At 49.5% G+C, this 21,357-nt stretch overlaps 2 protein-coding genes across 5 annotated transcripts; both read left to right on the forward strand.

Moving 5' to 3' along the window:
• Nucleotides 1-1,221: 1,221 nt before the first annotated feature.
• LOC116625649 (ATP-binding cassette sub-family F member 2) lies at nt 1,222-15,255 on the forward strand. Of its 4 annotated transcripts, none has more exons than XM_032394379.1 (15): nt 1,222-1,320; nt 1,980-2,178; nt 6,247-6,459; nt 6,954-7,136; nt 7,220-7,391; nt 8,528-8,623; nt 9,449-9,551; nt 10,747-10,842; nt 11,237-11,356; nt 11,444-11,533; nt 11,901-12,011; nt 12,635-12,697; nt 12,901-13,029; nt 13,715-13,918; nt 14,631-15,255. In XM_032394379.1, the coding sequence occupies exons 2-15, from the start codon at nt 2,022-2,024 to the stop codon at nt 14,766-14,768; spliced, it is 1,875 nt and encodes a 624-aa protein (XP_032250270.1). In that variant the 5' UTR covers nt 1,222-1,320; nt 1,980-2,021; the 3' UTR covers nt 14,769-15,255. The 4 variants fall into 4 exon arrangements, with proteins under 4 accessions (XP_032250270.1, XP_032250274.1, XP_032250272.1 ...); XM_032394383.1 differs by lacking the exon at nt 1,222-1,320 and adding an exon at nt 1,340-1,361; XM_032394381.1 differs by lacking the exon at nt 1,222-1,320 and adding an exon at nt 1,398-1,530.
• Nucleotides 15,256-16,454: 1,199 nt separating this feature from the next.
• On the forward strand, nt 16,455-20,445 carry LOC116625633 (late histone H2B.L4). The gene is made up of 3 exons (XM_032394338.1): nt 16,455-16,532; nt 18,014-18,232; nt 20,209-20,445. The coding sequence occupies exons 1-3, from the start codon at nt 16,455-16,457 to the stop codon at nt 20,443-20,445; spliced, it is 534 nt and encodes a 177-aa protein (XP_032250229.1).
• The last annotated feature ends 912 nt before the right edge of the window (nt 20,446-21,357 follow it).

Below are 21,357 nucleotides of genomic sequence, written 5' to 3' on the forward strand. Positions count from 1 at the left end.
AGCTCACTGAGGTCAGGGAATAACTTGTCTCCATTACAACTCCAGTATCTAGCTCTGAGCCTGACATATGATGGGCACTTAATTGGTGGAGGATATTCTAGAAAAAGCTATACTCAAGGCATGAAGGCATGAAATAGCAAGGCTTACTTGAAATACAAGTAGACCCTAGTGGAGCATCAAGTTTGAAGTTCATTCCATGGGAGAAGAATGAGCTCTGTTTTGTTTTTTGTTTTTTTTTTACTGAGGTGGGGGCACTTTTGGAGAATGTGCTCAAAGGGATTAAAAGCTTCATTTGCCTCCCGCTAGCAGTATCACTGACAGTGGGGCGCCGCTGATCAAAAGCCTGGAGAAGTAACAGGGATCACAAAAGGTCTTCCTTGTATTTGAGGCTACAAATTTGGGATTTACAATGTGGGCGATGAGAAGTCCGTGAGGGATTTTAAACAGTAAGACTCAAGAGAAAAAAAAAAGGGGGGCAAGGTTACAAGCCTAACTGGTGATACAGCTAAACTCAGGAAAGGGGTCTTTTTTTTTTTTAACTTCAGAACTCTTACCAGCAGACTTACACGGCTTTCACGGAAATCTAACAATTCTGGAGTGTGTAGGCTAAGCGGCAAAGGTTCAGGAACAACGTTCGGCACCCTCTAAAAGTTTGGTTAACACAGGACCAGCATCTAAAATCTCGGTTCCATAAAACGAGGACGCCTTTCTTTCAAAGAGCAATTCTGTTCTTCGCATCATCTTCGTCGTGACGCGCCTCTTTCTCGGCCCTCTCTTCCCAGTCGCCTCACTCTTCCTCCTCCTTCCTCCTTCTTCGCCCTCCACCTCCCTCCTCTCCTCTCCCCTCCCCATTGTTTCGACCCACTCCCTCCTGACGCATGCTGGGAAGTGTAGTCGCTCGCCCTGCTGTTTGAGCCCGCGGGGCGGCCCTATAAACTCAGTATCTGCACATAACTCAACAGATTTTTTGAGAGGTGGGGTAAAGCCTGGAAGGCCCAGCCCCTTATCCGAGGAGCAGTCTGGGAGTTGCAGTTTCCAGTCCCCAAAGCGGGCAGGTTGGGGGCCGGCTCTTGGACTCTAATCACCCCCATCCTCGCTCATCCTGATGACGTCACGTGAGCCCGGCAGGTCCCTGCGATAGACGGTAGTTCTCGAGGAGGGGTCTCCGCCCTGGCGGCCGCGACTCGAGAACAACACTTCCCAGGAATCTGCGCGGCGGCGCGCCGACAGCCGCGCGATGCCGTGATTGGCTGGTGAGCCGGCCGCACGCGGAGCCCAAGGAGCAGCTCTGTTGCGACAGAGGCCGAGCGGCGAGGCCCAGTGAGTTGGGGGAAGGGGCGCCGGGGGGAGGGTGCTGGCCGGTGAGGGGGGAGGGAAGAAGAGAAGAGGGAGGAGGGACGGGGTCGGGATGGAGGAGGCTGCGGAGGAGAAGAAAGGGCCCAGGGAGAGACGCTGACGGGCGGGGGCTGGGGAAAGTCCCGGGGGTGGCGAGCGAGGAGACCCTGCGGGGACTCACCGAGGGGAAGACGAGTGCGTCCCGGGAAGAAGCTGGGCCCGACGGCTCGGTGGTGTAGAGGGGGAAACGGAGAGGAGGACTGAGGCAGACGGGAGGAGGAAGCCCGGGAAAGTGAGGTGGCCGGCTGGAGCGCCGAGAGCCAAGTTGTGGGGAAACCGGAGACGGGGACCTCTGCCGAGGGGACAGAACCTGGTCCCTAACTGGAGGCCCTGAAAGGAGGAGCGTTTCCAGAGTGAGGCAGTCCGTGGGGATTGGTGCACAAAGCCTGAGGGAAGAGATGTTAAGATTAGAAGAGCGGCCGAGGACCAGAATTGGCTTGAGAGACCCTGACAAAATTTGGAGCGGCTAGGCATGGGCGGAGCAGGGTATCCGAAGCTTGATAGGAAAATTCCTGAGCGGGATGGAGCAGGGCCCAGGCATTCTACTACAAGTTCAGAATTGTGGGGTGTTTGCCTTTCTTCAGGCTCCCTGTAAGAACAGTTTCGTACCCCTGTGGTTCATCACCATGCCCTCTGACCTGGCCAAGAAGAAGGCAGCCAAAAAGAAGGAAGCTGCCAAAGCACGACAGCGGCCCAGAAAGGGACACGAAGAAAACGGAGATGCTGTCACAGAACCACAGATGGCAGAGGAGAAAAATGAGGCCAATGGCCGAGAGACCACAGGTGAATTGAGGGAGACGTGGGTTCCTGGGACGGTTGCTACAGCTTAATGGATGCCCATACTGGAGTCAGAATCCTGATGCGGGGGGCACTGGAGAATGTATCTGGTGCCACAAAACTTTTCATGATGAACCAGACCCATAGAATTGGAGCTTGTGCCCTTTTGCTATTGATCGGGAAAACCGAACACAAGGTTCTCACATACCTAGTGGCAAACAAATGTATGGGTATTGTGCTGTCTTGGTGCTCTGCATGCTAGCCTGAGGAGGAGGTCAATTCCTTGCCCTTTTCTCATTTTCCATTTCCACACATGGTGGTCAGTGTGCCAGGTTCTTTGCCACATCATACCCCTGGCCTTCCAGGGGTAGTAACTCTACCAAGAGAGAAACTTATGAATTGCTTTTTTGGATTTTTCCTGGGAAAAGATGCTTTTCTGTTATTTATATTTTGGGAAATATTTATCGAGCACTTCTCAAGTGCTAGACACCCTGCTACATACTGATGCACTTTGAACTGTCTGCTCTCTGAGAACTTACAGTCCAGCTGGGGAAAGATGACAGTGTGTGATACAGAATTTTCCAGGCCCTTGGAAGTCTCTTCCTGACCTTCTTTCTGCCCCTCTGAAAATTCCCCAAACAGACCTGCTCCATCCAGACTATTATTGTGTCTTGACTAGTCATGACATTTTTGCCCTTATACACTAAGGTTCTAATGCCACAATTTTTGTGCTAGCTGCATTTGACATTGCTCTCGGGGCCCAGCTCAGGATAGCAAAACTTTCCCCATCAAACCTGACCTTTAAAATAATATCATTCACTATACCCCTGTGCTGTCGTATAGTGTTACTTTTTATGTTGTGTCTTCTGTTTCTTCATCAAAATCGTTTGATCTTTGAGTTCGGGGACCACGTTTCTTGGGTTATACTTTTTTGTAGGACTAACCTTGCAGATGGAGATACTAAGTAAATGTTTGAAGAGGAGAGCGAAATTACTAATACAAGTCATAACAGATAGGAATTCAGAAAAGGGGGAGTTAAAAGTGATTGAGAGGAGAGAGTTGAGTGGTAGGAATTGTCTCCAAAATAAGAATTATGGGAGAAAGCTGGTGCAGTAAGGTCAAGCCACAGGGAAGTTTTATTCCTGGCCAGAGTAGTGGAGGATTGCCAAGTTGAAAATGATGGGAGTGAATGAGGAGGCTGAGTTGTGATCTCTAAAATAGAGAGGTGGGGTCCCGTCTAGGTCCTCAGGAACCATGGTGAAGCAGTGTCTCTCATCAGCTTTCTCGCTGAATTGGAAAGGTAGCAAAGTGAATCCTACTTGAGACTATTGTCCACTGTTCCCATTACAAATTTCTTCTTCACTTTTGCCCCTTGGAAAATAGGATTTCCAGGGAACCCAGCTGTGGTATCCCCATCTCAGTAATAGGAGAGCTTTAGTTTTCACCTTGCTTCTTCAGGCAGCTGCTGTTCTGAAATGTGACATCTGTTTTCTTTCCAACCCCCTTAAAACATTTCTTATTATCAGGGACCCGTGTCGTTTCTGCTCCCTCTCCCAAGACTGAGTCCTCTCTCCTCTCTGAGTTTGAGATTACTTGATGCTGCAGGTCACCATTCTCCAACCTTTACTGATTGCCATCGTCACACAGTCTTCCTCAGGTAGGAAGGTATGGAAAGATCGAAATAAATATCAAAGAAAGTGACCTCTGACAGCTTAACCTTTAGAATGTGAGACTCTTCAGGACAGACACTGGAGTTCAGCTTGTCCTCTTGTTTGGGAAATGAGTAGAAAGGGACTTCTTGTGAAATCTACAGTATTCTTCTGATGAAGTTGATTCCAGAATCCCTTTTCCATCTATTCAGTACTGTTCACTTGTCTTTAAGTGATAAGTGTTCCCTGGGATGCTGTAGGCTTGGAAAATGAGGTCTGTTTTAAGTCTCTTACTTTTGAAGCTTGGAAGGTGACTTAGGTCCTAGATGCTGTAAACTAGAAGAGGTCAAGAGAAAAGAGTATATAGCTTTTCCTTAATTTTGATCTTCCTCTTGCCTGAGCAGATGGAGAGCTAGACCAGGGATCGGCAAACTTTTTCTATAAAGATCCAGATAGTAAGTATTTGTAGCTTTGTGAGCCGTATGGTCTCTGTCGCAGCTGTTCAGCTCTGCCATTGTAGTGGAAAGCAGCCACAGACACTCTGCAAATGATGAGCGTGGCTGTGTTCCAGTAAAACTTTATAAAAACAGGCAGTTGGCCAAATCTGGCCAGGCTTTTTTTAAGCTACCCCGCTCCTAAGCTAAGAATGGTTTTCTACATTTTTTAAAGTGGTTGCATTTCAAACGTCTTGATTTTGCCACTTAGCCCATAAACCCTGAAATATTTAGCATCTGGCCCTTTAAGAAAAAGTTTACTAACTCCTGATCTAGATCATAAACTTCTTCTTACTCCCATCTTCTCAGCATCTAGAATAGGGATTGGCATGAAGCGGAGTTGTGGGAAGCCTGAGAACTCAACCACGTAGAAAAGAGACTGGAAGTTCCTTCATTCAGTAAAAACAAAAACTTTGATCTCCATTCAAAAAGTGGTCATCAAGCACTTTTATTTATAACACACTGTACTGGGAGCTGAGGTGGATATGGAGTGCCTGCCATCTGTCTAGAGGAGCAGTCCCTGCCCTTAGTGTTGACTCCTTGAAGGTAGAGCAGGGTTAGTCCCAAGGTGGGTGATGGCACCAGCGCTAGTAATCACGTGACAGGATGGGGTATTCAGAGAGTGATCTCAGACTAACCACCACTCACCCTCTCTCTAGGAGTTGCTGTCCCCAAGGAGAGAGCTCTCTTCATCCCTCTACCCCATCTTTATTCCTCCTGAGGACAAGCACATAGTCTTTTCTCATTGCAGGGATTCTGTAAAATCACTAAGGGAACATAGGTAAGGGTGACAAAGACTAAAAAACACCAGAAAATTCTCATAGTAGTGGAATCTCATGTATAATTCCTGACTCCTTCCCAAAAAGGTAAATAAATAGCCTTATTCTCTTTTGGAAGAAGCTTACCAGGACTCCCTCTGCCCCCATTTCTGTCCCACTTCAATAATACTTCATGGGCACCTTCCTTTATGTAAAGGTAGTATAGTGACGTAGATAAGATCATCTGGTTCAAATTCTGGCTCTGTCACTTACTAACTAGGTTTTTTTTTTTTACTAACTAGCTTTTTTGACCTGGGCTGTGTTATTTAACCTCTTCATTTATAAAACAGGGATTATAAGTATGTATCTTACACGTGTTGTAAGGATTAAGTTAGCTGGGGAATGATGATGTGGCACAGTCTCGCACAGAGTAAACTCAACATTGAATAGCCATTAATATTAATCATTCTTCCCAAGCTAAAGATGTCCTCCTGCCTGAGAAACCACAAAGGCACAACAGCCCACGGTCAGTTTGCATCTCTGAAACCCTCCAGATTTGGGAACATCTGGTTTTCCCAGCCTTGGCTTCCCGCGTGTGTTGATCCCTTTATGCATTTTCTCACATTGGTCCCTCTGTGCTGCTTAGAAGCATATCTGGAATATGGAATTCCACTAGGTCATGGAGTAACAGATTGCACTTCTGTGGCATCTGCTTTCTTTTGGGTTTTTGGACTGATTCTTTAACACATACACATGAAGGAAAATTGGGAGTTCTAGCCATTCCCCTCATGGGTTTATGTCATTTAAGAACAAGAGAGGTTAGAATTAAAGGAACTAAGTTGTGAAGTAAAAAGTAGTCCATGAAAGGAGGGTATCCGGACAGATCTGTATACAATGTATACACTCTGTCAAGCCTGTGAAACATCTGAGTCAGCTCCACTTGATCTTGAAGCCAGGTCCTGCAGGGCATGCCTTTTTCAGCATTTGGGTCTTCGTGTGATAACATTTGGTCACCTGAGGAAGGGGCAAAAACCTCCAATGCCCAAACAGGGACTCGAACCCTGGACCCTCAGTTTAAAAGGCTGATTCTCTACTAACTGAGCTGTCTGAATGCTCTTAGTGCGAGGGCGGGGTCTGTCTTACCCTCTTCCCAAACTTCTTTCCTGTCTCCAGAAGTGGATATGCTGACAAAGGAGCTAGAGGACTTTGAGATGAAGAAAGCTGCTGCTCGAGCTGTCACTGGTGTCCTTGCCTCTCACCCCAACAGTACCGACGCCCACATTATCAACCTCTCCCTCACCTTTCATGGTCAAGAGCTGCTCAGTGACACCAAACTGGAATTAAACTCAGGCCGTCGTTATGGCCTCATTGGCTTAAATGGAATTGGTGAGGCCCTTGGAAGGCGAGGTGGGAGGTATCTCTCCTTGGCTCGTCTGTCACTCAGCAAGTATTTACTTAGCACCAGCTATGTGCAAAGCAAGGAGTTTACAATATGGGTGGGAGACCACATATGTCCAGGGAAAAGGAACTAGCAGTACAGAGCAGTATGTGGTAAGTACCACATGAGTAGTTACAGACAGTAGGTGCTGGAGAAGTGGGTGGGAGGGACAGCACTGGTGGTGTGTGAGGCCGCTATAGGGGATCTGACTGGACGGAAGAGGGGTGGGACAAGAATTGGAGGAAAGTTGGAAAGGTAGCACCAGAAAGCAGGGGGGTAGGGGTAACTAATAGTAGGATTTAAACAAATGAAAGGAAGGAAGGAAGGTACTAAAAAAAATGGTGAGGTCATGGTTTGGCTGGAGTGGAGGAACTGGTACAGGGGAATGATAGGCAGACCTGTGCTGAGTGTCCTCTTCCCATTCTTTGCCTGCTCTTCTCAGGAAAGTCCATGCTGCTCTCTGCTATTGGGAAACGGGAAGTGCCCATCCCTGAGCACATTGACATCTACCATCTGACTCGGGAGATGCCCCCTAGTGACAAGACACCCTTGCAGTGTGTGATGGAAGTCGACACAGAGCGGGCCATGCTGGAGAGGGAGGCTGAGCGGCTGGCTCACGAGGATGGTAGGGCTCCAGACCTAGGGGTGGGGGTGGACCTCCTCCCAGGGAAGGCCCAGGGAGCCTCACGAACCATTCACTGCCCACAGCGGAGTGTGAGAAGCTCATGGAGCTCTACGAGCGACTGGAAGAGCTGGATGCCGACAAGGCGGAGATGAGGGCCTCACGGATCTTGCATGGACTGGGTTTCACTCCTGCCATGCAGCGCAAGAAGCTGAAAGACTTCAGTGGGGGCTGGAGAATGAGGGTTGCCCTTGCCAGGTGAGTTCCTTCCTCCTTCTCTACCCTCTGTAGCTCCCCATTTCCCTCAGGGTTGAATGCTTACTCCAGTGGAACTGTTGAGAACAGGGGTCAGTGGTCAGTAACAAGACATCAACGGTGTGGAGGGGGGTGGTATGCTTGGGCTAATGAGTAAGCTTCCTGACTGAAGTGATCATTGTTGGATTTCTGGCACAGTGTTTGGGAATCTTAGGATCAGCCCTAGGCAAAATGGTAAAGTAGGTCCATTTCTTTCTTCCTGACTCCCATCCTTTCCTTTTTTGTGTTTCAGTCCTGATGCTTGCTATATAAAGATAAAATATATTAGGTAGTTATTAAGTAATCCGTCCTTATCTCTTGTGACCTGGACGCAAAGTGAGTTTGTAGAGACCATCGTTCCCTCAGCAGTCCCCCCAGAAAGTCCCCATAGGTGCTCCCTTACCCCACTGTTCTCTGCCAAGTAAATCGGTGAGGTTTGAGATGCTGCTTTAGCGAGGCTTTCTGTGTGTGCCTTAGACCATGAGAGCAGTTGGTTCCACGTGCTAGCAGGGATTAGCTACCTCCGATTCCCCTAGGGAGCTTTAGAAGTACAGATTTCCTAGCCTCTTCTTCACATCCGTGCAGTTGGAATACTGGAATTTGGTGCCTGGAAATCTTATTTCTAAAAAGCTCTGCAGTATGGTGACTGCGGGTATAGGAACCAGTGCTATCCCCTTGCTTCTGCTGACTTGAGATTCCACCTAAGAAGAGAACATTTTTTGGCCTCCTTGCTAAAGTCTGGCAACCCCATTGAATAAGTTTAACTTGAATACTTTTTGCTTTAGCAATTTATTTCCTCTCTCCTTTTGTCTTCCTGTTGGTCACCAACTTCAGCATAAAAGACTTTCCAGACTCAAAGACTTTTACAACCTTATCCTCAAACTGCGCCATCTTTGTGCTTCTCAGCGCTGTTTTCTGCCCTTTCATCTCAGCTCTGGTTTCTCTCTTCGTTCTCCCCTTTCCGTGAAGGTATAGAACCTAGAATTGATTTCAGGACTGAAGCCAGGCCTGACCAGAGTTGCAGGTAGCAGGCAGGGCAGTCCCCTCCTGTGTAGCCCCCAGCAGACTGAAGGGGCTCTGTCTCCTTTCCTATCCTTCAGAGCCCTCTTCATTCGGCCCTTCATGCTGCTCCTGGACGAGCCCACCAACCACCTGGACCTCGATGCCTGTGTGTGGTTGGAAGAAGAATTAAAGACGTAAGGGGCTGGGGCTGGGGGTTGGGAGTGGGCAGGTCCTGAAGGGGGGATTTGAGCAGAGTCTAAAGGAAATGGATGCTTGGAAACTGCAGTGATAGGAGAGCCGTGAGAAAAGGAACTGATGCAAGGCTGGGTGAAGGCCAGATTGAAAAAATGGTAAGCACCTTTAGGGCAGGCCTTTTTGTTTGATTGGTTATTTTTAGTCTGAAATGTGCCAGTTGTTTTTTTAACTTTCTTGGTTCTTCCCATTTAAAATACAACACCTTCATACTTCATACACGTCTTTAGACAGTATTTTTCCTTAATCGTATTTCTACGCATCATGTAAAGAGGGGACTCCCACTTAAGATCATGATGCAGTGACATACGGCTAAAGAGCTGAATAACTGGAATATTGTACCAACTCTGAGGGCAGGCTCTTAGTGGTCTCTGCAATGACTTGGTAACGTCTTTCAAAAGGCAGAGTATAGTGATTTTTATCGGACCTGTTCAGTTCTTCCCACCCCTTAGAGACATTTATGGATATGTTTGTGTACATACGCTTATTTTTACCATCAGTGGTAAACTACCATCTCCACTCCATTCTGCTGAAAATTAGAACAAAAGATTGAGGAAACTCAGAATGAAAGGCATCAAAGTGTCATTACAGGTGGATTGTGCCCTGGTGGCCTGGGTGGTTGCTGGGAGCAGGGAATTGGCTGTTAAATCTAAAGAGTGCTCCAGCATAAGGATGGGAAAAGATGAAGGTTGTCTGGGCCTCTCAGCTCCCCTGTTGTGGACCGTCACAGTTTTGAGTACCTCCCTGACTGGTTCTCTGCTTTACAGTTTTAAGCGCATCCTGGTCCTCGTCTCCCATTCCCAGGACTTTCTGAATGGTGTCTGTACCAACATCATTCATATGCACAACAAGAAGCTGAAGTATTACACGGTGAGTGGGCCCCAGCTTCTCCACGGCAACCTCTGTGCTTCTCAGCTCCTTGAAGCTCTCCTTTAAAAAAAACAAAACAAAACAGACTTAGTAGCCCTTTTCTACCTATTGCTATAAAAAGATGTGGACAAGGAGTCCTGCAGCCTGTTCTGTTTTAGTCTCAAAATAGTTGCTCTCAGGTTGTAGGCCATTGATTGGCAGCCTGTGTACGTGGTGTGTATTTGCTTTTTGGTAAAGAGGTTGACTTTTCATGGTGCCCGGGCAGTCCCTGTTGCTCCCTGCCTTCTTGAATGACTACTTAACTCTGCTTCATGACAGCACATTTACCCCTCCTTCCATGAAGAATGGGAGTCAGGATCTCAACAGCCCACTTGTCTGCCTTTCCTTTTCATTTTCTATATTTCAAAAAAGGAAAGAAAATGAAGTCTTTTTCATTCATACTTATGCTCACTGTGGGAGTATTAATAATTTCTTGTATAGTCTTTCAGAGATTTCATGTGTACTTGCAAGGATTTGTGGTAAATTTCATGTATACATATCAGAGCTGTAATGTTAATAATTGTTCTCTTCTATAGGTTGCTTTTACATTTTAATATATCTTGTACTGCTTCCCATATGAATATGTATAGAGCTACCTCATTGTTTTCAGTAATTGCATAATATTTCTTTGTGTAGCTATCTAGTAACTTATTTGTCAGGCCCTTTTTGATGAATATTTAGGTTGAGTCCAATTTTTTGCAGATAGAAACCATGGCAGTCCAATTGTGCAGTGTTTGCTACGTCCTAAATCTGATGGTCTACTGTCTTCCTTTCTGGGGGCAGTTTCTGTAGCCTGCATGCGGCTTCACCCTCTAAGCAGGGTGGGGAGGAGTAGAAGGTGCTCTTGGAGGGCTGTGAGCCTCGTGACGTCCGTATGAGTTACGGTCAGGACTACTGCCAATGCTGTGGGTGTCTTTACGGCTAACCTGAAGATTTGCTCTGGAGTCCTGCTCTGGCTAAGCTAAGAGTGAGAGGCACACAATTAGAAAGATCTCCGATCCTGGGTTAGGGTATGCTTTGTTAATGTACTTCCTCTTTCCCTACCGCACAGTCTTATAGGCAGGGCCAAGTCAGATGCCATCCCGCATCCCCCTAAACCCTGAGAACCAGGACCGAGGTTAAAGCTGCCTGCCTTGCCTGGCACATTTCTCTGCAGGGTAATTATGATCAGTATGTGAAGACACGGCTGGAGTTGGAGGAGAACCAGATGAAGAGGTTTCACTGGGAGCAAGATCAGATTGCACACATGAAGGTAAGAGCTGAGCTCACATTCTCCAGGAGAGTTGGATGAGGGTATTTGGGGAATTTAGGGGTGCTGGAAGTCAGGAAAACGTCCTCAGTATTTACCCCACATTTATTTTTATTTATTTATTTTTTTTAAAAGATTTTATTTATTTATTTGACAGAGAGAGAGAGACAGCGAGAGAGGGAACACAAGCAGGGGGAGTGGGAGAGGGAGAAGCAGGCTTCCCGCCGAGCAGGGAGCCCAATGCGGGGCTCGATCCCAGGACCCCGGGACCATGACCTGAGCCGAAGGCAGACGCTTAACAACCGAGCCACCCAGGCGCCCCAGTATTTACCCCACATTTAAAATGAGTTGTTTGGCACCTGCCCATACTCCAAGCCCCATTTCTGGTCTCTTTCAGAACTACATTGCTAGGTTTGGTCATGGCAGTGCCAAGCTGGCCCGGCAGGCCCAGAGCAAGGAGAAAACACTACAGAAAATGATGGCATCGGGACTGACGGAGAGGGTCGTGAGCGACAAGGTGGGGTCTGCTTCGGTAAAGTTAGTGGCCTATGGTGAGGTGGATAAGATACAACCTAACTTGATAAACGCCCTCTCCTCTTCCTAGACACTGTCATTTTATTTCCCACCGTGTGGCAAGATTCCTCCACCTGTCATTATGGTGCAAAATGTGAGCTTCAAGTATACAAAAGATGGGGTGAGTACTCCTGTGTGGTTGGGAGGCTGGGGTGCATTTTACAAGGTGGGCATCAACTGGCTGAGAGTCTGCTGTTCTCTGCTGAAGCCACCTGCTAACCCACGTGGTCACGGGATAGTTCAGACATGGTAGCTTAGGTGCCTCATCCAGGGTCTCACGGTGACCCCTCTTCACGTGCTTGGGAGGATAACTGCTCAGCTGAGTGGGTGGGTGGAAGCAGTGGGTTGGGGTCTGCTATGAGAGCTGCCTCCCTCCTCTATACCCCCGCCGCCGGTGGTGACTGGGGAAATGGCGGGGTTATCAACCAGCCAAATTGATTGATGGGTAACCTAGCCTCGTATTGATCTCTCTCTCACACCCACCCCAGCCTTGCATCTACAACAATCTAGAATTTGGTATTGATCTCGATACGCGAGTGGCTCTGGTGGGGCCCAATGGAGCAGGGAAGTCAACTCTTCTGAAGCTGCTAACTGGAGAGGTATGGTGCCAAGTTGGTGTGTGGGATTTCTAAGAGTAGGTACTTACTGTGTCTGAGGAAGAGGGAAGGTGTGCAGGGGCCACTATGCTTGGAGGGGCTGAGCACACCAGTGGGGAGTGAGCCGGCTTCTGGGGTGGGGGATGTTGTCACTGGCAGTGCTGAAGTTTGGAGCTGTTTTCTCAGAGGGAGGGAGGGAAGGAGGATCTGTGTGTGTGTGTGAGAGTGTGAGAGAGAGAAAACATGCATGTGTCTCAACATTTTTCCTTGTTTTCAGTTAGAGCGTTTAGAGGAACATGTGCATTTAGAGACAATGTTTTTGTTTGAGAAAACCTATATTGTAGGTATGTCCAAGTCCTTTGTTTTACAGGTCATGCATTCTATAGTAGACATTTAATTACTAAGTATCTTTGCTCCCCTTGAGAACATCTGTTTCAGTGTAGCTTCCTAAATATTTTTAGAGTGTCCAGATTAGCAGTCTGTGAGGTGGTGTAGATTCTGTTTAGGAAGTTCTGCATCTTGTTCAGTGAACATATGCTTATTTTCCTACTCTGCTCATGTCTGCTTCTGACCGAGTTTCCCATTCTATGTGCTTATCTTTCCACCTAATACTCTTTTCTTTTTAGCTACTACCCACAGACGGGATGATCCGAAAACACTCTCATGTGAAGATAGGGCGTTACCATCAGGTAAAGGCCTTGGGGTATGGAATGGTGTCCAGGGTGTGGGAAGGGGGCTGCGTGTGACCAAGTCAGCTTTTGCCTGCTTCTCCTGGAATCTTGAACAGGTGCCTGGGTAGAGGTAGAGTAGAGTTACTCAGCAGTTAACCCAGCAGGGTTCCTTTTGAAGTGGGACACCAGTCACATCTGAGTGAATTCTCTTTTTCCTGTAGCATTTACAAGAGCAGCTGGACTTAGACCTCTCACCTTTGGAGTACATGATGAAGTGCTACCCAGAGATCAAGGAGAAGGAGGAAATGAGGAAGATCATTGGTCGATATGGTCTCACTGGGAAACAGCAGGTCAGCGGAGGGGATGTGGGGAACAACCCCAGATAACTGGGAGATTGTGCCTGTGTGGTTAGGAAACACTGTTCTGGCCACCTGGGGTCTCTTCCTTTTTCTTTTTTTTTTTTTCCCTTAAAGTAGGTTCCACACCCAACGTGGGGCTTGAACTCACAACCCTGAGATCAAGAGTTGTATGCTCTACTGAAAAGTGTCTTCCTTTGATTCTAGCATCCAAGAGAACCCACTAGGTTTCCTTTGCCCTAGGTTGTATGCAGTTTAGTATTCAGGTCTCCTTACGAGGGAGCGGCAGGGATAGCACGCCAGTCTCTGACATGCCCTGGTCCCAGACTAGCAAGATAAACTGTAGTGCTTGAGGGCAAAGGAAATTGGAACCTAGAAAACAAGTTCCTGGATTCAGATCTGGATTGAGGAGCCACCAGATTGTTCCAATTAGTTACGATATAAGTGCCGAGAGAGAGCAAGAGGTATGGCCTTAGTGATGGTAGGCGCTTCAGGCTTCCACATCTACCCCTCCAGGCCTTGAGAGACTGCTAGCTGTGTCACTGTCTCCCTCTGTGATCTTGGGCCTTCCTTTTTGTAGAATGGTGATAACATTAATGGAGGAGCAGTGGGGAGGGGTGAGTCATGCTGTGTGGTGGGAGTTAACACCAAGTTCTATAAATGTCATGGTTCCACTCAGGTGAGCCCAATTCGGAACCTGTCTGATGGGCAGAAGTGCCGAGTGTGTCTGGCCTGGCTGGCCTGGCAGAACCCCCACATGCTCTTCCTGGATGAGCCCACTAATCACCTGGATATTGAGACCATCGATGCCTTGGCTGATGCCATCAATGAGTTTGAGGGTGGTATGATGCTGGTCAGCCATGATTTCAGACTCATTCAGCAGGTGAGGCCCCTGGCTGGAGTGGGAGTCAGGGCAGAGGGCATCAGGAGGTTGGGTAGAACACAGTCATGGCGTGTGTGTGTGGGGGGGGCACTTAATACATGTTTACTGGATGTGGGAAAAGGTCTCGGCGTAAACAGGGTGATGAGGACCAGATTTTATGGCTCTCTGAGAAACTTAGACATTCTTAATAGAAATACTTCATTTTTTTCAGTGGTTATTTGGGGATGTTAGCCTATTTGACATTTGGCATTGTTAGCCAAAATTGGTGAGGGAGTCGGGTAGAGAACAGGGTGCTTTTACTATTGCCCCAAGATTCTTTAGCATAGAAATAGTATTATACTAAGGAGGATTTGGATTAGACAAAGGGTTACCACCAGTCATTGCTGGAAAAGCTGCTGGTCATTTCTCTGAAGCTTTGGGAAAGATGGGGTGGAGAAAAGGAAGCTGAGAGTGAAGCCTCTAAACAGATCTAGGCCCTGCTGGGGAAGCGGAGAGGAGGAGACACAGCAGACCTTGGCTTGAAGGGCTCCAGCCTGCTGGCTACACTACCCTTGGGTTAGGCATCCCAGAGAACCTAGAGATGGGGAAACTGTGAGCTGGATATGGGGCTGGGCGCTCGGGGTTTCTTCCTGGATTCACCTGACAGTGGTCTTCTGGGCAGGGACGGGGAGAGTGCTGGCCAGGATTATTAAGCCTGAGATTTGCTTTCTAGGTTGCACAGGAAATCTGGGTCTGTGAGAAGCAGACAATCACCAAGTGGCCTGGAGACATCCTGGCCTACAAGGAGCACCTCAAGTCCAAGCTGGTGGGCGAAGAGCCCCAGCTCACCAGGAGGACCCACAATGTGTGAGCCCCTGCCCGGACGGGGCCGGGCCTCTGGGGCCACACTCCTGCATTGCTGCAATACCGCTCCCAGCCCCTCCCCTGCCCCCACCTGCCTTAGCTGCACTCTGTGATCTTATCTACAGCTGGACAGTACCTGTCCGTTTCCTGTCCTTCCAGTTACTTTTGTCCATGTCTGGACGCGGCTGGCTATCCTGCCAGCTCCTTGCTGGTTACTGACCTGATAGTGATGCAGCCAGAGGCACCTGAGGGTTAGCCCAAGGGCCCACATCCTGGGTTGGCCTGTGAAAGAGCTTAGGGTCCTCGTTTTCTGGGTTTTGGTGATGTTGGAGGAATACCCCCCAGCCCACCGCCCCCATTCCTTTCTGCTTCTGGTTTGGAGCTCTGGGCCAGGGCTTTAGTCCTGGTCGGTTTTTAAATAATTATTTAACAGTGTAACTTTTAGACCTGCGTGACATCTACAAAGTGTCCAATAAAGAAAGAAGAAGCCATGGTCCCTACCTTCCTTTTCTGGTCTCTGGGCCCTTCACTTCCCTCCTCCCTGCAGTGCCAACACACTGGGTGGGAATTGGTGGGATGGATGCAGACTAAAGACTAGTCTTTAGGAGCTGGAATAACTCTCCTTCCTTTGATTTGAAATTGTGCCTGTCTTAGGCTGTTGTCTCACAACACACATCAGAATCACCTGGAAGACTCATTCGATCACCAGTCACTGGGTCTTGCCTCAGGGTTTCTGGTTCAGTAGGTCGGGGCTGAGGCCAGGAATTAAAGCATTTCTTACAAGTTTCCAGGTGCTGCTGCTGCTGCTCGTCTGGGGCTCGAACTTTGAGAACCACTCTCCTGAGACATGTTTTTCAGAGTGGTCTGAGGGTCCCTTGCTGCGACCTGCACCACGACACTTGGAGCAGGTGGTGCTTGTTAAAATGCAGATCCCCAGGCCCCAACCTATTGATTCCATTTGGTGGGATGGGAGAGATGCAGAAATGGTCTGGAGTCTGCATTTTTCACACTGAAGTTTGTGAACCACCACTCCTGGGTGGGATACAGGAATTCTTGTTATTTTATCTGTCCATGGCCTTAATTTTTGTTAGCGTGGTCTCATTTACTTCCTGGCCAGGGCCCTGCATGACCTAACTGAACTTGAATAGCACTTGCAACCTTTGTCCATCAGGCACACCGGTGGCCATCTGTACTGATGCGGATTCATCATACCACCTCAGCAGCCATCCCTGTGGGGAAACCTACACAGCCATGAGTTTTCAGTGCTGATTACAGTCCATCTAATCAGTCCCAGATGGTGTCTCAACCCCTAAGGAGCTCACGATCTAATGGGGAAACCAACACTGACTAGAGAACACGACGGCATAAATCAGATGCTCAGTTGTGACTTGTTAGGAGACACAGAAGGATTCGAAAGGGGGGAAGGTTTCTTGTGAGTAGCTATCTAGAAAGACAGGATTGGTGCTCTAACTTGAAAGATGAATAGGACCTCAGATGGCCCTGAAGTCCAAGAGCGGCCCTGGGCAGGCGGAATGATGAGAGTGAACGTGAGGTGAGAAGCTGCAGCCGAGCCCTCGGCGGCGAGGCTGGAGTGAGGCTCAGACTCCAACCCTGAGGGGCCTGGCTTCGTTGCTTTGTGCCTTTGGGCCTAAGTCAGTCTGCTCTGAGTATCCAGAGACAGGTAGGGGGGAGAATGGCCTCGAGAATGAGCTGCTGGGATGATGGGAACAGAGATGAGAACTTCTGCTACTTCAGCCAAGGGAGATCCTGGGTATGTTCGTACCAATTCCCTTTGAAGTCCCTCAGGGTCTTCAGTGTAGAATACTTGAGGTGCTAAGTAAGGTTTCAGAACTGGAAGAATCGAAGCAGGCTATTCAGCTTGCCTGTCCCCCCACCCCTCGAAAAGCCAATTTCAAAAACTTCAAGAATGCTTAAAAAGCCCACTATATATATATATATATATTTCTACAAAGGCCTAAAATTAGCAGTGCTTTATTTTGGATTAAGAATTCCCTCCTGGTCCTCTTAAACCTTAGCACGGAAGATGTAGCCGGATGTTGGGAAGCGGGTGAGGAGGTGAGATTAGTGAGGTGTCGGCTGCTCAGGCTTGCTTTCACCCACGCACAGGTGATGCTTGTCTTCACTCCTCTCCCCCACCTCCTCCTGATGGGGAAAACCCTCTTTCCCCCAGCCCGTAGCTCTCCTGTTGCTCCAGGTTGCTTTAATCACAGCACTTAAGAACCTGAAATATCATTCACACATAGGTGCAGAGTGAGAACTACTCCGTTGAACAGCTGTCTCTTCCCTTTGCAGCTTCCACGGGGAGCCCACCTCACCCGCTTTTATGGAGAGCGTCCAGTGTTTCTCTGCTCGGCTCCTCCAGTCCGCCCAAACGCCCTCCCTGGCAGGCCCTCCCAGCCTGTGGTTTCCTGCTGCCTGCATCTGGTCTAGGCTCAGGTTCTGCTCCACTTCTGCCTTCCGTCCAAGCCTCACTGTACTCGGCATGCATCGATTCCACTCTGCTTTCTCCACGGATTGTCCTTCTGTCATTCTCCCCAGTTAAACTACCCCCCCCAACAAGACCAGCGTCAAATTCCCATTCCTTCCAGGAAGCCATCTCTGGCTACTGTAGCCCTCACTAGTTTTTCTTTTTTTTTAAGATTTTATTTTACTTATTTGAGTGAGAGAACAAACGATGGGGAGGGGCAGAGGGAGGGAGGGAGAGAGAGAGAGAGAGAAGCAGACTCCCTGCTGAGCAGGGAACCCAACACGGAGCTCGATCCCAGGACCCTGAGATCATGACCGGAGCTGAAGGCCGACGCTTAACTGATTGAGCCACCCAGGCGTCCCAGCCCTCACTAGTTTTTCTTTTCTGAACTCTCTGTCCCTATACCCCCTCTTCAGTCCTTCTACTCTTCTCTTTGCTGTGGACCAGTCTGGCTTCTTCCACTGTATTGTAGGGCTCTGTGGGTGGGGGGTGGGGTGCCTTGTGTTCCTCCTGATACTCCCCTGCATCTCAAGTCATGCTGAGCACAATGGGTGTAGAGTGATCTCATGGCCTGGTTTGGTGGTGTGTGAACTCTCACAAGTGTGTAGTATGCTGGGAGATGGTGGGGGAAGGCTTCTCATTCAGAGACAGGAAATCACTTGGGGGAGAGGTGGGAGCCATTTGCCTCTTTCAAGATTAACGGAGAGCATGTTCTGGATAGGGATGGGCCAAGCTCCTCCCCCCTCCCACCCTCTCCATCCCAGGTGCTGGCCCCCAGCCCCACCTGGTGGGCAGCTGACTCCATAAAATACCCCAAGGAGCAGGAGGTGGCCGTCAGGAGGAGCAGGAGAATGAGCGCTGAGCATGGACAGCAGCAGCAGTCTGGGGGCCGAAGGGGCCGTAGTTCTGGTGATAAGAAGTCCAGAAGGCGTAGCCGGCGCAAGGAAACCTACTCAATGTATATCTACAAGGTGCTAAAGCAGGTGAGAGTGGGAGCTAACGTGCGTGCACGCGCGTGTGTGTGGGTGTGTGTGGAGTGTACTGGCCAAAGAGCCTTGAGAGAGCACTGGACAGAGAGTCCCGCTCTGTTTACTCCCGGCACTGCGGTGAGTGGCCTCAGGCACGCCGTGCCCCTCTCCACTCGAGCTCAGAGGCCCCTACAACCTCTCGGTACCTGTTGTGCACCTATGATGGGCAGGAGACCTTTAAAGCACGCCACCACCGTCCAGAAGCTTCCAGGGCTTTGGACAGACAAGACGATTATGTGGAACATTAGGTGGGACATAATTAAAAGACAGGGAAGACTATAAGAAAGTATGGGGCTGAAGGGTGATCGAATGCCAAACACGTTACGGTACAAGCAAGAGGTCCTGTTAGTGCTGGCCGGAGCACGGAGTGATGTGTGTGAGCTTAAGTCTTGGGGAAGGCCTTCCAGCCACACAGCACCCAGTCCCTGTCTACTGCACAGAGGAGGAACCTAAGGTCCATAAAGGCTCAGTGCATTGACTGAGTCACATGACCTGACAGCCGCAGAGGTCCCCCCCCCCCCCCCGCCCCCGGCTCTGAGCAGGCCCCTCACCTACTTCCTGATTGTCCCACCTCTTAACCCACAGGGGCTGTGCGTGCTCCCTGTGCATGCCGCCTAGCAGAGCACCTACGAGAAGCACCTACTCCTGGCACTTGCACACTGACAACTATTTGGGGGCATCAGTGGGCACCCGACAACAGTGTGTCAAGGATACAAGGCACCCTGGCCTCCCAGCCTCTGCTCCCTCAGCAGAACCAGGGCCAGGAGCCGGCAGAACAGCTATCTTTGCCTTCCCTGGGTCTCTCCAACCTGCCTGGGTCTTACCCCTTTGTGAGAGTAGATCTAGACACGAAGCCTCTCTCCAGTCTGAGTCCCATTAGCAGTTTCAGGGACCTGACAAGCTGGGTCTCTGGGAATGCTTCTGTGGGGTCGGGTTGGGGGCGGAAGCAGCACTGTCATAGACGGGCTGAAGGGCGCAGCAGAGGGCTGACTCCAGTGACCTGAAGAGCACGGGGGTGCGAGGGACCACTGGTGAGCCCTGCGGCTCCGCCTAACCTTGGACTCAAAAACCGTGAGGCAAGGGTTGGCCCCGGGTTGGACTGGCGAAGGACAGCTGCTTGCGGGGGAGGGGTCACCCACAGACTGTGAAGCTCACTGTGACCCCCTCAACCCCAAAGAGAAAAAGATGTGATGACAGCACGAGGGGTTCAGGCTCGGATCCCCTGCTGCCGGGGACATCAGAGGCTGTGGGCAGAGCCCGAGTTCCATTTCTGTCTCCCCCACTGGCCTGATGTGTCATTGGCAGTTGCCCCTCCCACTTCACGGGGAGAATACTTCCTGTCTGCCCACTCCCACACCAGGCGCCCACCGCTTGTGTTACTGGAGGTCACCTAGGTCAAAAGCTTGGGTGACGGAGGAGGAAACTGAGGCCCAGAGGAAAGTGCCTCCTTGGAGGTCAGGCAGTGACTCACAGGCGTTCTGACCCCTAGTCTGGTGCTGAGGTCGTGTCACATGAGTGTGCTCTCCGGACAATAACTTGGGAACAATCTGCCAAGTTAAGTGTGTAAACCCTTGGACCCAGGGGCCGTCCCGCCTCCGGGAACTTCACCGCTAGGAGTCCCTTTCTAAGAGTAACGCTATGCAAATACACTAAACGAGAAAAAGCAAAATGCTGTGTAACTGATTCCATTTGTCAAAGATGGATGCTTATATGTGCTCATACAAGGAACTTAATAGCATTACTTTTTACAGTTGGGAAAACCTTTTAACTTGGAGGTAGTAGTAAAAAACCCAACCCCTATGTCCGTGTCTTGGCCTCTGGAGAGAGGCTGGTGAGGCAGCCTTGCAGTCCTGAGCCGGGGCCGGGGCCGGGGCCGGGGCCGGGGCAGGCAGAGCCTCCTCCTTAACAGAGTGGTCCCGCTGCTTCTCCAGGTGCACCCAGACATCGGCATCTCTTCCAAGGCCATGAGCATCATGAACTCGTTTGTGAATGATGTGTTTGAACGGCTGGCTGGCGAGGCTGCCCGGCTGGCCCAGTACTCAGGCCGAACCACACTGACATCCCGGGAAGTCCAGACGGCCGTGCGCCTGCTGCTGCCCGGGGAGCTGGCCAAGCACGCCGTATCCGAGGGCACCAAGGCCGTCACCAAGTACACCAGCTCCAAGTGACCCAGGGCCCAACATTAATAAAGAGTCAACTGCTCCCGCACACTGTGGTGATTTGGAAAGGGGAGGTGTGACGTGGGGCAAGGGTGTTGTCACTCTTTATGGCTACAGGGTAGAGTAATACTTATTCATACTTTTTAAATACTGCTTTCTGAGTGTGCCCCCTGAGCATCATGTGACGGTGCTTTGTAAACCCACAAAGCTCTAACCGAGCTTTAGCAGGCCTTGGGATCTGGATTAGAATCCTCGATCGGCTGTGTGTTAAGTCTTTCAGGCCATGGTTTCATGATGCCTTTTCTGGCAAACTCATTTTTGTCCTGTGTTGGCCATGGGAGCCCCACAGATCTTACTCTTCAAGACACAAAATGGAAGGGTTCTCAATAACCTGCTGGGATCTATAGGATGTGTTTCCCTTCCCCTAATGTTTCCTTCCCCCTAATTTCAGAACAAATTGGTAGGAATATTTGAGACTCCTCTTTTTCTCCAAACTTTATGTTGAAAAATCTCAAATCCACAGAAAAATTGCAAGAAAGTTCAATGACCACTTGTATATCCTTCACCTAGATTCACCACCTAATATTTGCTCACGCTTGCTTTTTCTCTCTCATTCGGCCTCTGCTCTATCTTGTGGGCGTATGACCCACAAATTCTCTCCCAAGCTGTGAGGGGGTGGGGTGAAGGGGTTGCATTCAGGGAACAAGTCCAAAATCCTTTATCTTCCCTTTGCCACTGGATAGACGCAGCTTGTCCCCTTCATGTACTGAATAGGCTCACTGTAACGGGGGCTGACATCTGGATGCCGTCCTACATCCTTGACATATATTTTCTTAGAGGCCAAGCCTAACCTGGAGATGCCATGAGAGGGGAACCAATCACCCACATTTTAGTCCCACAGCTGGAAAGGAGAGGGCCCAG

This window comes from Phoca vitulina, unplaced genomic scaffold (assembly GCF_004348235.1).
Source record: "Phoca vitulina isolate PV1807 unplaced genomic scaffold, GSC_HSeal_1.0 scaffold80, whole genome shotgun sequence".
NCBI classification, from domain to species: domain Eukaryota; kingdom Metazoa; phylum Chordata; class Mammalia; order Carnivora; family Phocidae; genus Phoca; species Phoca vitulina.